The following is a 14,567-nucleotide window of genomic DNA, read 5'->3' as shown; positions in this document are numbered from 1 at the left end:
GTGCTGTATGAGGGAGGGTCCTTACTCCAGAAGTTGGATGGCTGCTTTCACTTTTCGACTCCCCTGAAAACAGGAGTAGCCCAAAGTGCTGAGGTGGCATAAAACAGTTACTCAGTCCTACTCTTTAAAGTGAATTTAGTCTGAAAAGCATGACTATAAACGCTTTTTGAGTTGAGCACTGCTTTGGTAAATGGTTCCCAAATATCTGCTCCCTTGCTTTCTGAGAAAGGATGAGTGAGGTGGGGTGTGTAGGGTGAACAGAGTTGGAATGGCAAAGGCAACAGTTCCTTAAAATGCTTTCATTTACTGTTAACGTATACCTTTTAAATAAGTATTTTAGGGATCTACATTATCACAAAATTATACAAAAATTTTTTACAAGTATATACATAAGGTATCAGAACAAACTTTAAACCCACAAGATTATAGCTATACATACATATTCTCACATTCTGAAAAACAACATTCTCAGAAATAACTCCACAGAAAATATTACTGAAGATAATTTTTTAAATGTAAAAATTAGATTTAAATAGTATATTTTAAATGACAGATATATAATTACAGAGATCAGATGGGTAAACTGCAAAATAGGACTAAACTTTTGGGATACTGAATGAAAATACAGAGTTTTGTGTGTGTGGTTTTAAAATTGTTAAGGCAAGAAGTGTCAAATGCTTTAGAATTAAATAACAGATCACTGATTTTTAAAGACAGTGTAGTTTTTTAAAAAGTAAAGCTAAAAGTTGGTTAGAAAAAAAGAGTTAATGCAAAAAGGATAGTAAAGATCAAAATAGTCTAAGGACCAAATTAAACTCTATATAAAAAAAAGTTGTTTGACATGCGTATTAGTCATATATTGAAGGGATAATAAAACTACATGTGTGTAAAAGTCCATGTTTCAGATGCCAAAACCTGCAGCCTTGTGGCCATCTCTTTGCTGTTGGAAAATGAAAGAATTAACCAGTTATTAAACCATCCTTTAAGTTGCACTTTGCTGTGCTTATAAGACTGAAACATTAGAACAAGCAAGACAGTGTACACAAGGGCACACATAACGCCATCGTGTAGTCAGCCCGCGGAAATGGCAGTTCCACGCCATTCTAAAAAGTTATACTCCACTGAATCTAAGGTACTTGTTCACTCGAGTGTTGACTTGAGATGCTTTATTTCTGCAGAAGAAATTTGTTTTAAATTGTACTTACAGAAATTTTAAACAGACTTTTAGCATCAATGCTCATAAATGGAGTATATTTGTATTCTCATAATTTCACTGTAAAAAGTGGGAAACAAGGGCTCAAGTGATTTAGTTCTACCATTTTATGAGGAAATAATATGCTGAAATCAGATTTTTTTCTATTTAATAGACACAGCCTGGAGACGCATTAAGAGTTTCATCTTTCATTTGCTATGGTTTATGGGCAGGCAAAGGTTCACTATAACTTGGTCCAAAATGAGCCACCATCAAAGAAGTTCACAGAAAAGGAAGGGAACAGAGGTGGCTGTGAGTGGCGCTGGGTGCCAGGGGGTCTGGGCCTGGTCTGCACAGCGCGGAGGCCAGCGGTGCCCGGGGGCGCAGGTACAGACTGGGGGCTCAGTCAGGCACTGCACATGGAGACAACCCTCTAGGTTAAAAAGCAGGCCCGCCACGGCTGTTCCCCTTGCCTCAGTCAGTGGCTGGTGCAAGGGCGGCGGTTGTGGGGCGACCACGCTGGGACACGGATGGCGGGGATTAAGGCCGCCGCAGGCTGACCGCGGGGGAGCAGGTTCACCCTACGTGGTTTCCTGATTACGGCCGAAGAGTTTCTACCCACACTGTAATGGAACTGGAATTTCTCTTTAGCCAAAAGCAGGTAAACTTGACTCAAGGAAAATTTGAAGCTGCAACTGCCTCAAATAGAGAGAGGGGGAGTGTGGTTCAGGGGAATTTTTAGCTTTAACTTATTGACTGCTCCTTTATAGTATACATGAATAGAAGCTTTAAATATTAGTGTTTCATCAAATTGGGCTTAATTTAGGAGAATCCATTGACAAGAAAATGATAATGTTTCACGCTTCTTAAACGAACACCCCAGTCAGTCCTTCAGACGCAGCTGTTCAGCTCTAAAGCCGACCAGGTTCAGTCACTGGTTGGGCTTCCATGATGTAACTCGGCCTTTTCTGGTTTTAATATTAACAGGGTGTTGCACATAGAAAACAGATGACCAGAAACCTGAAAGGCTCTATTACACTACAAAGATAATTAACACATGAAAATAAAAATTCATAGGACCAATACAGCATCTTAAACTTCTTCATACTTAGAAAAATATATTTTTAAGTAGCAGTCTGCGTAATTTCCAGTCTTCAGGAAACTACAGATAAGCTAAATAGGAAGTTCCTGAATGGCAAGTACTGATCTTTGGCAGCATTTAAAGTGAACAGGAGTAAAGATCTAAGAGTTCAGCCCCAGTCCACCAAGAAAGAATTGTTAGCGACAAGTTTTATAAGTGGACCGATATTCATTCCTTATGGAAGTCAGCCTATAGGGTAGCATACATTAAACAAATTTTTCCATAGAAAAAAAGGCTATAAAAATTTTATTTCAAGAGTTACTAAATTGTGTAACTTTGTAAATATGAATTCAATGCTTTAGTTTACATGTTAAATGTTTCTATTAGACTGCATCTTTGAATACTCAACATTCTCTCCCAGTTAAATAGCACTACTGTCTAAAACCTTAAACTGTACATCACTGGAAATGATTGTTTATCATACTTTTCCATTAATGAGGCTATAATCATGTTTTACTGTTTCAGTTACAGAGATGAATTCTGAACATGAGGGACAGCTCAGAAGTGAAAATGCAGTGATCATTACTACTGACTTTGGATTTGTTCTTGAATTTAAAACTTTTAGGAGGAAAATGTGCTTTATAAGCAGGACTTTATTAATGCTTAGGAAGCATTATATTCTCCAGTAGACCTCCTGTGTGTTTTCTTAGGGAAAATAATGTCTGCCTTTTAAAAACTGTGATCCTTTAGGGTGATGGTATATTTCCTTATGTAAACACAAGGATAAAATACTGAACAGTTTAATCTTGAAAATAAAAATTCAAAAAAGAAAAAGTTTTGCTAAAAAAGAGGATGAAAATTATCCAAGTTGGGTGTTTGAGGTTTTGGTTCACTTTTTTGAGGAGCTCTGTCTCCCAAACCTCCCCAGCAGGTCTGCCAGATCTGCACACTCTCCAGAATGGGGGCTAGCTGTCACCATCAGTTCATTTAATCCTTTCTTGACATGGGATTACCTGGCAGTGGGTGGATTATGGACAGTTACCTAGTGCATGTTACAAATATTTTGAACCGATCAATCTTCATTTTGACAAGTTTGGGCATTTATCCCTGTTTCAATCTTAAGTTAGCACCACTTGACCATGCAGGGCTTGGTTCTGATTCTTTTTTCTGCTTGTGGAGTCCTGCTTTTCTCAAGGCTGTTAATTTACAGAGTCTTCTCAGCATCCGTATCTTTCAGTGAGGCATATGTACACATTTCCAGACAAATAAACTGCAATCAGAAAACAGCAGTGAGTTCACGATATTTCTAAATTCTCAGAATAGTTTGTTTTTCAATTAAGCTTTCAAATCATACATATATGTATAAAAATTTTCCCTTTTAAGTCCTTTTATTCTCTGTGTACACGGTATACAACTCCAAGGAGCCATCTGGTTTTGCTACGTTATGATGACGTCGACTAGCTGCGTCCCACAATGAACCTGTCAGAAGAAGTGGCTAAATCCTAACGAGCACGCTGGCATATCCTGGGCTGAGAAAGGCACCGACCTGCAGTCATCACCAGCACTGATCACATGTCGGTCGCCGCTGGTAAAGCGAATATTTGTCACGTGGGGTGAATGACCCAAGAACCTTTTGTGTTTTGCCTAAAAAACAAAGAACAAGGCTCAGCATGTGTGATGAACACAGAAGTCAAAGGTTTCTATCAGGAACCACTATCTCCATCACAAAGACTGTGGAGAGAGGAAGCAGTTTGGACCACAGCTATTGATTAAATGCTTTTTCAGAGTGATGGGTCTGCGTTGAAAAGCATTTGCAGTTTGTTAACAGATGAATTAAAGGTCTGGTAAAAGGCTGAGTGCAGCTTTGTTAGGACAGTTTGAGACGATGGCATGACTTTTGAGGGCAAGGGGGGATCATCTAACTGCTTTTATTTCAGAGTAATGGATTTAGGAAGTTTGGAAGAAAGTTTAGAATCACAAATTTCAAAGTATTTTCAAATCATGAGATTACATTTTAGCACATATTATGTGGGAAAATGTACTAATAATGATTAAAAGTAAATTGGGGGTAAAGTTACGTAAAATACTAAACCCAAGATAAACTTACAAATTTTTCAGGACATGGGAAGTCAAATAACTTAACCATGCCAAAGTCATCTCCCGTTACCAGGCTGATTCCTGAATGAGAGACACAGGCACAGTTGACATCTGCTTTCTCAGCGTGTCTGGACCAGATTCCCATAACTTCATCTCCGAGAATACTACAGAGAAGGAATAAAAAAACCCACCATAGCAAACACGGGTTTACATACTGAAAAAGTTTCATGGTAATTAATCTCTATACCTAATTAAGTTATTTAGACATAAGAATAAATTATGATAACGTGTTACCTGGAAACCTGAATTTCTCCTGGGATGTGAACCCCTGCACATACACCTTTTCTTATTGAAATTTTACAATTTTAAGGGTTTATAGTCTAAACAATCTTTCAAAAATTCAATTAATACTTTACAATAGCCGACAGAACTATTTTAAAAATTAAGTGTTTATGCTATAGGAATTTGATGGCATCTTTCATTTTCATTGATGATTACTCATGGTTAACTATTCCACAGCCAGCAACTGGGAACGCATTCATAAGGTTTCGTTTCTAACAGCTGCTATCAATAACATTCCTATAGAAAGAGAAATGATACTATTGCCTAACAGTACTCAATGCATGTTTTTGTTTGTTATTAAACCTACTTAAGGAAATATGGTTTCTTTAAAGTCACAACTTTGATTTCCTTTAATTAAAATAATTGATATAGAAATATATTTGATCAAGAGGGGTTCCCACCCTGAGTATATCATTTTCTCAGGAAGAATTCAAGATGGTAACAAAACCTTAAAACTCAATTACTTTCCCTAGGGGAATGGCTCTAGCTGTTCAGAAATAGGATTTTCTAGTTTTCCTGACTTTCAGTTAGGTAGTTCTTCCCTTCTGAATACACGAAATATTTACCTAGTCCATGTAGCCCAAGTAATTCTGTCAATGGCAGCCTGATCCATAAGATGTTTTCCTGAAGGCACTTCATAGACATGCCGTTTATAGCAACCAGTGGAGACCTTTCATAATATTAAAATGGAACAAGAATCCCATCATGTGAGAAGTAAAAATCCAGAAATAGTTTATAGTATACTGGCAAAATGCTACTTGATTTACACTTCTAAAATTATTAAGACTAAAAGATGACTATAAAAATCGGTGATCAAAAAAAAGGACTCACAAGAACAGATTAGTAAGGAATTATGCAGAAACGGTGAACAGTGGTAGTGAATGAAAGGCAAGAGTTGAGCTGGGAACAGGAGTTTCAAAGCACAGCTGTGCAGAGTACAGTGCGGGTGCTGTACCTGGAGATGCCTGCCGTCTGCAGAGAAGTCCATCTGAATGACGAAGCTTGGAATGTCTTTGCAGTAGCTGATTCTGTTAAGGGTGGGGCCCAGTGTTAGGTCATAAAAGTCCACTGAATTCTCACTGGAACCCACTGCCAGAAACCGGGAATCTGGACTAAATCTGAACACACAACAAGAGATCACATGCAAAGATGCATTAGACCACATGGAATACAGCCGTGTAAACACTTACGGGACCTCCCTGGTAGCCTGGGGCTGAGAATCTGCCTCCCGGTGCAGGGGACTCAGCTCCGATCCCTGGTCTGGGAGCTGGAATCCCACGTGCCTCGGGGCAGCTCAGCCCGGGTGCACCAACTAAGGCCCCTCGCGGCCACATCAACTAAAACCAAAACCCTTAGACCAGTGACTCTCCCTTTTTAGTCCTTAGTGAGTATTCGAGATGAGTGTGTGATCTGGCCTCAAACAGATTTAGCTGCTAGGCAAAACAGATTCTGTAAACTGATAACCATGTTTGTTTTACATGAAACAGGTTTATATTTTATGTCAGTGTTAAGTGGTTCCTGAATTTTCATCTGATTTCTTAAAAAATATCTCAGCTTTTAAAAAGCCACTAACAGTTTACATGTATTACTAGGTAACAATTCAGTAAGATAGGATCTGCAAAGATAGTATCTCGACAGCAAGGGACACAGACCAGCTTAAGTCATGTCAGGCTATTAGATGAAGGGATAAGACCTGGAGCTTGGAAGAAGTTATTTTTAAATAAAATACTATCTGTCACATAAATACACAAAGTACCATTTGCCTAGTGATCATGTGAAGCCGTATAGTTGAGTGTTTTGAAAATGCCCCATGGTCTTGCTGACATACCTTCGGGACACCAGAGGGTTTAGGGAAGCCATAATTACTGTTTTATACACTGACATCCTGAGAAAGGTTATCAAATGTAAACACGGTCTTACTGGTAAAGAGAGCAAGTTTTGACAGAGCTGGATTCAGGAATCCACGCTGATCACACAAGTGCTCAGTAAGCAGTGTGTGCACGTGTGCTAAGTCACTTCAGTCGTGACCGACTGCGACCCCATGGACTGCAGCCCGCCAGGCCGCTCTGTCCACGGGGTTCTCCACCAGGAACACGAGTGGGTGGCTGTGCCCTCCTCCAGGGGGTCTTCCCGACCCAGGCATCCAGCCCAGTCTCCTACGTTTCCGGCACTGGCAGGCAGGGTCCTTGCCGCTAGCCGCCACCTGGGAAGTCCCGGGTTCAGTCAATGGTACCGCTGTTAGCATAAGCTTAAGCACTGAAAAAGGCTCCAGAAAAAGTTTAACTCAGATTCTGGAGCACAGATGTTCAGTGACAATGGATTAAAGGAACGAACTATATATTCAGTAGAGATTAAGAGAAATAAAAGGTGTTTGAGGTTGAAAGTTTTAATTTTCTAGGCTTTGTAAGACATGTCGGGTTATCATTTTAATTTTCCCGGTTTTTTCCTGTGCCGTGCTGCTTGTGGTACCTTAGTTCCCTGACCAGGGACTGAACCCAGGCCGTGGCAGTGAACGTCCCCTGTCTTGACCACTGGGCCGCCAGGGAATCCCCTAACTCTCCCGGCTGTCGAAGGGCAGGTGAGAGAGAACTCTTGGCCAGACACGCTTGCTGCACACGTCCATCAGGCATCCCCGAGGACTTGCTGTCGCAGGCGCTGTGGTCAGTGCCCAGCAGACTCATCATCAGTGAGGAGTCCGTGCGCGCTCGAGCGGCCATGTCTCAGCGCAGTTTACGGTGGGGTGAGATGCTGCAGGCACTAGGGACTTTCTCCAAATGCAAGCTGGGTCACTCAGAGAACACCCCAGGTGCCCCGTCCCACTGGCCGACTGACCTGATGTCGTGGATCGCACACCGCCTGTCTCTCTTCTTTCCCCATATCTTCAGGGAGCTCACGAGTAAAATGATAAATTCTCCGTTTTTCATCCCAATGGCCACCATGTCCCCTTCCGGGCTGTAGCATACAGTGCGAGCGGCGTGGCCCAGGTTCACTTTGTTCAGCATCTTCTGCATCAGAACCAGGGGGGTCAGAGAGAAGGACATTAAGCAGAGAGCTTACAAAGTATAAACAGTCTCCCCCAGATCCTCCACACAGTTCTGAGATGTTAAGTGCAATTTAGGGCCCTGCGTCTTAGGAACCGTAACATCTTGTAAAAGCTGCACGCACTCTGTCAGCAATGTCCCAGAGCCTCACTGTCCCGTCCTCCGCGGCGGACAGGAAGAAGTCCCTGGACGGGTGGGTCGCGAGTCCCCACACGGGGCCGTCCACGTGGCCGTTCACCAGGACATTGCACGCTGCGTTCTTCTCTCCGACTTCAATGATCTCAGCGTTCCTTGTCCCTACCAGTATCTTGCCCTGAAACACAAGTGGGGCCAAAACAGTTACTGGACCAACACAGCTGCTCCTCTCAGTGACCTAAGAATGACCCAGTGACTATGTGACGCTGCAACTTGCAGTGGAGATATGCACACCTTCCTCGACCTGCAGCGGGGCTGCCTCTGATAAGCCCATCACGACGTGAAAGTGTCAGAAGTGCACTCAACACACCTGACCTACCAGACGCGAGAGCCCGGCCCACCTCACACGCGCGACACACTCAGCTAAGCCTGTTCTGTGCCACACATGCTGGACGCCTCGGTCGTTCACGGAGTTCTGTCCTGAAGCGAAGGACGGCGTGACTGTCTCGGTACAGACAGTGGCTGCAGGTGACCTGACCTAAGGCCCGTGGCTGCGTGGCTGACTGGGAGCTGTGGCGGGCTGTGCCGCCCTGCATCACAACAGGGCTGGACCAGAGACTGCTGGCTGGGGAAGAGCAAAGTTAAACATTCGAAGTGCGCTTCCCACTGAATGTGTATCACTTTTGCACTATCTTAAAATCGAAAAACCTTAACGTGCAGACACTCGGCATGTCTGGCCTTGTTCCCAGTTACTGGCATAAACCTCCTAAAAGTGAAAGTCGTTCAGTCACGTCTGATTCTGTGACCCCATGGACTGTAGCCCAGCCAGCTCCTCTGTCCGTGGGATTCTCCAGGCCAGAAGACTGGAGGAGGTTGCCATGCCCGCCTCCAGGGGATCTTCCTGACCCAGGGATTGAACCCAGGTCTCCTGCACTGCAGGTGGATTCTTTATCAGCTGAGCCACTGGGGAGGCTTCTAAAACCCTTGGATTCCCTGGGTGATGAACAAGATGGGTATCTTTTGTGTTAATGAGGCAACATCTGGACCTCACGTAAGGGGGGTGGTTGCCAGCAGACCCAACCATGTGGTTAGGAGGTAGCCTGGCAGTTTCACTCTCTTTCCTGCACCTAGGGGATGGGAGAGGGGCTAGACGTTGACCAATAGCAAAAGAGTTAATCATTCAAGACTGCATAAGAAGCCTCGACAGAGGCCAGGGTTTGGAGAGCTTCCGGGCAGGTGAACAAGGGGAGATGCAGGCTGAGTGGTCTGAGGCCCCACACCGCTCCACGTACCTCGGCCCGAGCAGCTCTACGTCTGCCGTGCCTGAGCCACACCCTTCCCAGTAAATGGTGATCCAGTAAGGAACACGTCTCTCTGAGTTCAGGGAGCCGCTCGAGCAACTTAACTGAACCCGAGGAGGGGCTGAACAACCCTCTCTCATTTAGAGCCCCTGGGTCAGGGCACAGGTGACCGACTGGTGTCTCAAGTCCAAGAAGAGCTGTGGGAGCCTCCAAATGACGGCTGACCAGAGGTACAGGCAATAACAACCTGGCATCTAAAGGGGTGTGGGGTGGGCCAGTCTGGCAGGACTGAGCCTCCATCCTCCCGTGGAACCTGACACTTTCTCTGGTAGATACTTTCAGGATATAGTTGAATTTATGGACACGCTGGAGAATTCCTTGGTGCTGTGTGGGAAGCAGTCCTGAACTCAGCATCCACACACTGGATCTGAGTCCAAAACCAAAACAACCTACTCTCAGAGAACTTTCTGCCTGGACTAATCTAGTAGGAAGCCAGGTATTAGCTCATGCAAAGCTTTCTATGGCCAGAGGCGCACCCCAGGAGCACTCGGCCGGGCACTTGGCCATGCTGACCACCACATGCCTCGCTTCTCTAGTTGTCCAAGTTTTGACGCTGACTGTGATATCTTAGTCTGAAGATCTCCAAAGAGGAGTAAGTGCATTGGGATATGGGAAGAAAGTATTGAATTTTAGTTAAAAGTAACTATAAATAAAAGTAAGCATACCTAATATTTAATAGACAGATTAAGGATAATACATGTATGCATTTCATAAATACACTTATTGTGAGTGCATGCGTGGTCAAAGTTTTTTAGAGCAATGTGTGTTTTTTCATCAAATGGAGACAGCTGCCTTAATGAACACAAGTCAACTGGCAAAGAAACCCAACTGTCTCCCGGAGTGGATTCAGGAAAACGAGGAGCCATACAGATACAGAGCTTGGGGGACTGGCTTCTTGTCTTTCCGCAGGGAGCAGAGAAGAGGCAGGGGCGGGGAGGGGCCCCCTCTCAGCGCCGCCCACCCCGCCGCGCACCTTGCCTCGGCACACGGAGCGCACGCAGTCGCTGGCCTGGCCCGTCTCCAGCCGGAAGGCGCGGCAGCGCCTCAGCTCCTGGTCCCACAGCTTGACGGCGCCTCCCTCCTTTGACCTGAGGAAAGAGCCGCCCAGACCGGAAGCCGCACTTACTGTTGGCCTTACAGGTGCTCTTTGTCATAAACAAAGACTCAGCTACAAGCAGAGCACTTAAGGACGCTCCAGTCTTCACACTGCTCTAAACTTTCTACGCCAATTTTAAAACACACTGGGTCTCAAGCATTCAGTTCAAGCAAATTTTATGGAAATTAATTTTTCTGATGTAACCATAAGTTTACTTAGGCTGTCCTCACCATATATACCTTTTACTCTCATAGTACTTTTTACCGAGGAAACGTGTGAAATGATTTTCTTTTTTCTGGCCATGCCACGTGGCTTGCGGGATCTTAGTTCCCCCACTAGGGATTGAACCCAGGCCACGGAAGTGGAAGCATCAAGTCCTAACCACTGGATCTCCAGGGAAGTCCCCAAAATGACTCAATGGTAAGAGGAAAATGGAAATGTAAGGCTAGATAACAGGATTAGCAATGCTATGCTACAGAATATATTTTCAGGGCCAAAAGGGCACATTTCTTTCCAACTATTATTATTAAACATACTACAGTTTAATAGGTTACTAGTGAGTAGGAATGTGCAAGATTAGTTAAGGTGTGGAAACAGAAGTGTCACAGTAATATGTGCAAAAGATAAAATATAGCCTATTTACGGTTTTTCTTTTGGAAGAGGTGGAAAATATATTCCTTTATTTTCTGCTAGACGAACTGTCTTAGGACAAAGCCATGTTCCTGTAGCACTGTTACACAGTCTTCCTTTATGTGACAGGCAGACGCGGCTGCGTGTCTGTGGGTTCTTTCAATGCTGTATAGGAATGCACTTACTTCCTGCTCACACATACATTCCATTTTAACAAGGATATGAATGTGTTAGCAGAAAATCAATGGTAAGTATCTGGTTTCCACTGGGAGGTTTAAAAGTCACTCAGAAAAAGGCCTCTCTTCAGACTTACATTTTGAGGTCCTGTCTTAACTTTATCTAACAAGTTTGCCTCCAGCACCAGCAAACAAGGCAAAGTCTATTTCTGGCAATCCCTCACCCTTTCTAGTCCAGCAGTGAGCATCTTATCCCTTAGTGTACAGTCTGAACAAAACAGAAAGCAGACGGTCAAGATGCATCCCAAATCCCACAGCAAGGATCCCCCAAAGGTCACCAGCAGAATTCTACTCAGCAAATATTTACACAGGCAGAGAGACATGAAGAAAATCAATTCTTAACCTACAGGATAGCTACCCATGAATATTTCCGAAAAATGATCACCCCAGTTGCTGGAGCTTAGATTTACCTAGTGTCAAAAAAACTGAGAGCGATTTAAGGCCAGAAATAAGAATCATCAAGAAGGCACTTTTATAAAAGGCAATAAAGGAGAAGCACTTGAGGAAGGTCAGAGAGGCTAATCCCCATGACCTTGACGTAACCACGAACCACAGGCATCACGACGCAGGGGTTTTCAGTGAGGCTGCGAGAAGAAAGGGGACTCACGGTCTCTCCTTGCCACCAGTGACGATCAGCCCGTCTCGAAGGGTGGTGTACATGGCAAACACGGGCCCGTTGTGAGCTCTGGCCACGATTCTACACAATACGTGGTCTTTCCACACACAGACATCTCCACTGACGGTACCTGTAAACGTCAAGTTATTCTGAAAAGGAGTGGGGAAGGGGAGATAAACTCATCAAAGGTTCAGGCAGAGTCAGACAGCAATTCTCTACGTCAGAGTGAGCGGTTCTCGCCCTTTGCACACAAGAAGCGCGGATGGCAGGAGAAACAGTGGGGTCAAGCGTCAGAGAGCCTGAACTCAAGGTTTCGCTCGGTTAGGGCCACTTCCTTTTCTACTTCTGTTGCCTATTAGCTGGAATAACCTTGGTCAAGACTTCTAACCCCTGCCAATATCAGCTTTTTCATGTGTAAACTGAGAGCATTCACGCTCTCTGAGTTCCCTGTGAATTAACAAAGCTGTGATCCTGGTTTATTTCACGCCTTTGACTCGCTTCCCTCTAGTTCCCCAAGGAGTAACTTCAAAGTCACTAGTAACCCGAGAGTGAAGAAAAGAACAGGAAGTGAAAATAACTTTCCTAATAGTTTTGACAGGTTTGATAAAATATTTTGTCATGGAAGGTGAAACTTATCTGTAGCAAAATAGTAGTTTTGCAGTTGTATATGAAAATTAACATTTCCCATGATTTCTTTTTTTTTTTTTTTTAGGGTTTGCTTTGGAATTCTTTTTTTTTTTTTTAATTTATTTATTTATTTTTTCAGTGGGTTTTGTCATACATTGACATGAATCAGCAATAGATTTACACGTATTCCCCATCCCGATCCCCCCTCCCCCCTCCCTCTCCATGATTTCTTAAAATACAAAAGTCAATGCATTTCTGCAATGAATCCAAAATAAGATAAATCTGTTAAGATACCAAAAGTTTAAGAATGCTTTAGATGATTTTGAGAATTTCAATCTTGATATAGTTCATTTATGCAAAAACAAGAGAAATCAAATCCGGCATTATGTGCTATTTTGTCTCATTTTAACTTCCCTTTAACAGCAACTCGTATAAGATCCTGCACCAAAAACAATATGCAAAGAACCAATCAGAAAATAAGGTTTGATATATACCAAGAACAAATTTTCTTTAATCTTTCTGAGAATACTAGTTTGTATGTTTAATTTCCCTACAACAATTTAATATTATTTCAAATTCCTCATGTTTATCCTTAATCTCTATAACTCACATTTGGAAAACAGTGATGATACTTGCCATACAGGAGCATCTTTAATTTATGCCTTATCTGCGACTGGAATGTTAAAAACTAGCATTTTACTTCCCCTGCTCTTCTCTCAGCTCCTTGCGTGGCAGTGGTTTAGTGGTTAGGTAGTTTCCAACTCTTGCAACCCCATTAACTGTAGCCCACCAGGCTTCTCTGTCCATGGGGTTTTCCAAGCAAGAGTACCGGAGTGGGTTGCCATTTCCTTTTCCAGGGGATCTTACAACCCAGGGATCAAAACCTGGGTCTCCTGCATTGGAGGCGGATTCTATACTGACTGAGCCACCAGGGGAGATTATATTCAAAAAGGCTTAAACTGACTCTGTTCAGTTCAGTCACTCAGTTGTGTCTGACTTTTACGACCCCATGGACTGCAGCACGCCAGGCCTCCCTGTCCATCACCAACTCCCACAGCTTGCTCAATCTCATGTCCATCAAGCCAGTGATGCCATCCAATCAGTTCATCCTCCATCACCCGCTTCTCCTCCCACGTTCAATCTTTCCCAACAACAGGGTCTTTTCCAAGGAGTCAGCTCTTTGCATCAGGTGGACAAAGTATTGGAGCTTCAGCTTCAGCATCAGTCCTTCCAATGAATATTCAGGACTGATTTCCTTTAGGATGGACTGGTTGGATCTCCTAGCAGTCCAAGGGACTCTGAAGAGTCTTCTCCAATGCCACAGTTCAAAAGCATCAATTCTTTAGCGCTCAGCTTTCTTTATAGTCCAACTCTCACATCTATACATGACCACTGGAAAAACCACAGCCTTGACTAGACGGACGTTTGTTGGCAAAGTAATGTCTCTGCTTTTTAATATGCTATCTAGGTTTGGTCATAGCTTTTCTTCCAAGGAGCAAGCATCTTTGCAGTCACCATCTGCAGTGATTTTGGAGCCCAAGGAACTAAAGTTTGTCACTGTTTCCATGGTTTCCCCGTCTACGTGCCATGAAGTGATGGGACCGCATGCCATGATCTTAGTTTTTTGAATGTTGAGTTTCAAGCCAGCTTTTCACTCTCCTCTTTCACTTTCATCAACAAGCTCTTTAGTTCCTCTTCACTTTCTGCCCTAAGGGTGGTATCATCTGCATATCTGAGGTTATTGATATTTCTTCCAGCAACCTTGATTTCAGCTTGTGCTTCATCCAGTCTGGCACTTCACACAGTGTATTCTGCATATAAGTGAGAGAAGTAAGGTGACAATATACAGCCTTGACATATTCCTATCCCAATTTGGAACCAGTCCATTGTTCCATGTCCGGTTCTAACTGTTGCTTCTTGACCTGCATACAGATTTCTCAGGAGGCAGGCCAGGTGGTCTGGTATTCCCATCTCTTTAAGAATTTCTCACAGTTTGCTGTGATCCACACAAAGGCTTTAGTGTAGTCAAGGAAGCAGAAGTAGATGTTTTTCTGGAATTCTCTTGCTTTTTCTTTGATCCAACAGATGTTGGCAATTTGATCTCTGGTTCCTC

At 43.5% G+C, this 14,567-nt stretch overlaps 1 protein-coding gene across 3 annotated transcripts in view; it reads right to left on the bottom strand.

Annotated features, from left to right (window-relative positions):
• Positions 1-558: 558 nt before the first annotated feature.
• EML5 (EMAP like 5) overlaps positions 559-14,567 on the bottom strand; it is a 151,215-nt gene continuing 137,206 nt past the window's right edge. For 2 of the 3 annotated variants that reach the window (XM_043918982.1, XM_043918983.1), the window contains 9 exons: positions 11,819-11,976; positions 10,223-10,337; positions 7,878-8,066; positions 7,545-7,717; positions 5,668-5,830; positions 5,279-5,382; positions 4,381-4,534; positions 3,820-3,917; positions 559-3,543 (listed from right to left, as the gene is read on the bottom strand). In XM_043918982.1, coding sequence (XP_043774917.1) covers positions 3,507-3,543; positions 3,820-3,917; positions 4,381-4,534; positions 5,279-5,382; positions 5,668-5,830; positions 7,545-7,717; positions 7,878-8,066; positions 10,223-10,337; positions 11,819-11,976 — 1,191 coding nt within the window. In that variant the 3' untranslated portion in view covers positions 559-3,506. Of the gene's footprint in view, positions 3,544-3,819; positions 3,918-4,380; positions 4,535-5,278; positions 5,383-5,667; positions 5,831-7,544; positions 7,718-7,877; positions 8,067-10,222; positions 10,338-11,818; positions 11,977-14,567 lie in introns of those variants that run through there. The other variant, XM_043918984.1, reaches the window with a different exon arrangement.

Source organism: Cervus elaphus, chromosome 12 (genome assembly GCF_910594005.1).
Source record: "Cervus elaphus chromosome 12, mCerEla1.1, whole genome shotgun sequence".
Classification (NCBI taxonomy): domain Eukaryota; kingdom Metazoa; phylum Chordata; class Mammalia; order Artiodactyla; family Cervidae; genus Cervus; species Cervus elaphus.
Note: the sequence above shows the minus strand (reverse complement) of the source record. Positions and strands in the feature narration are given on the sequence as shown.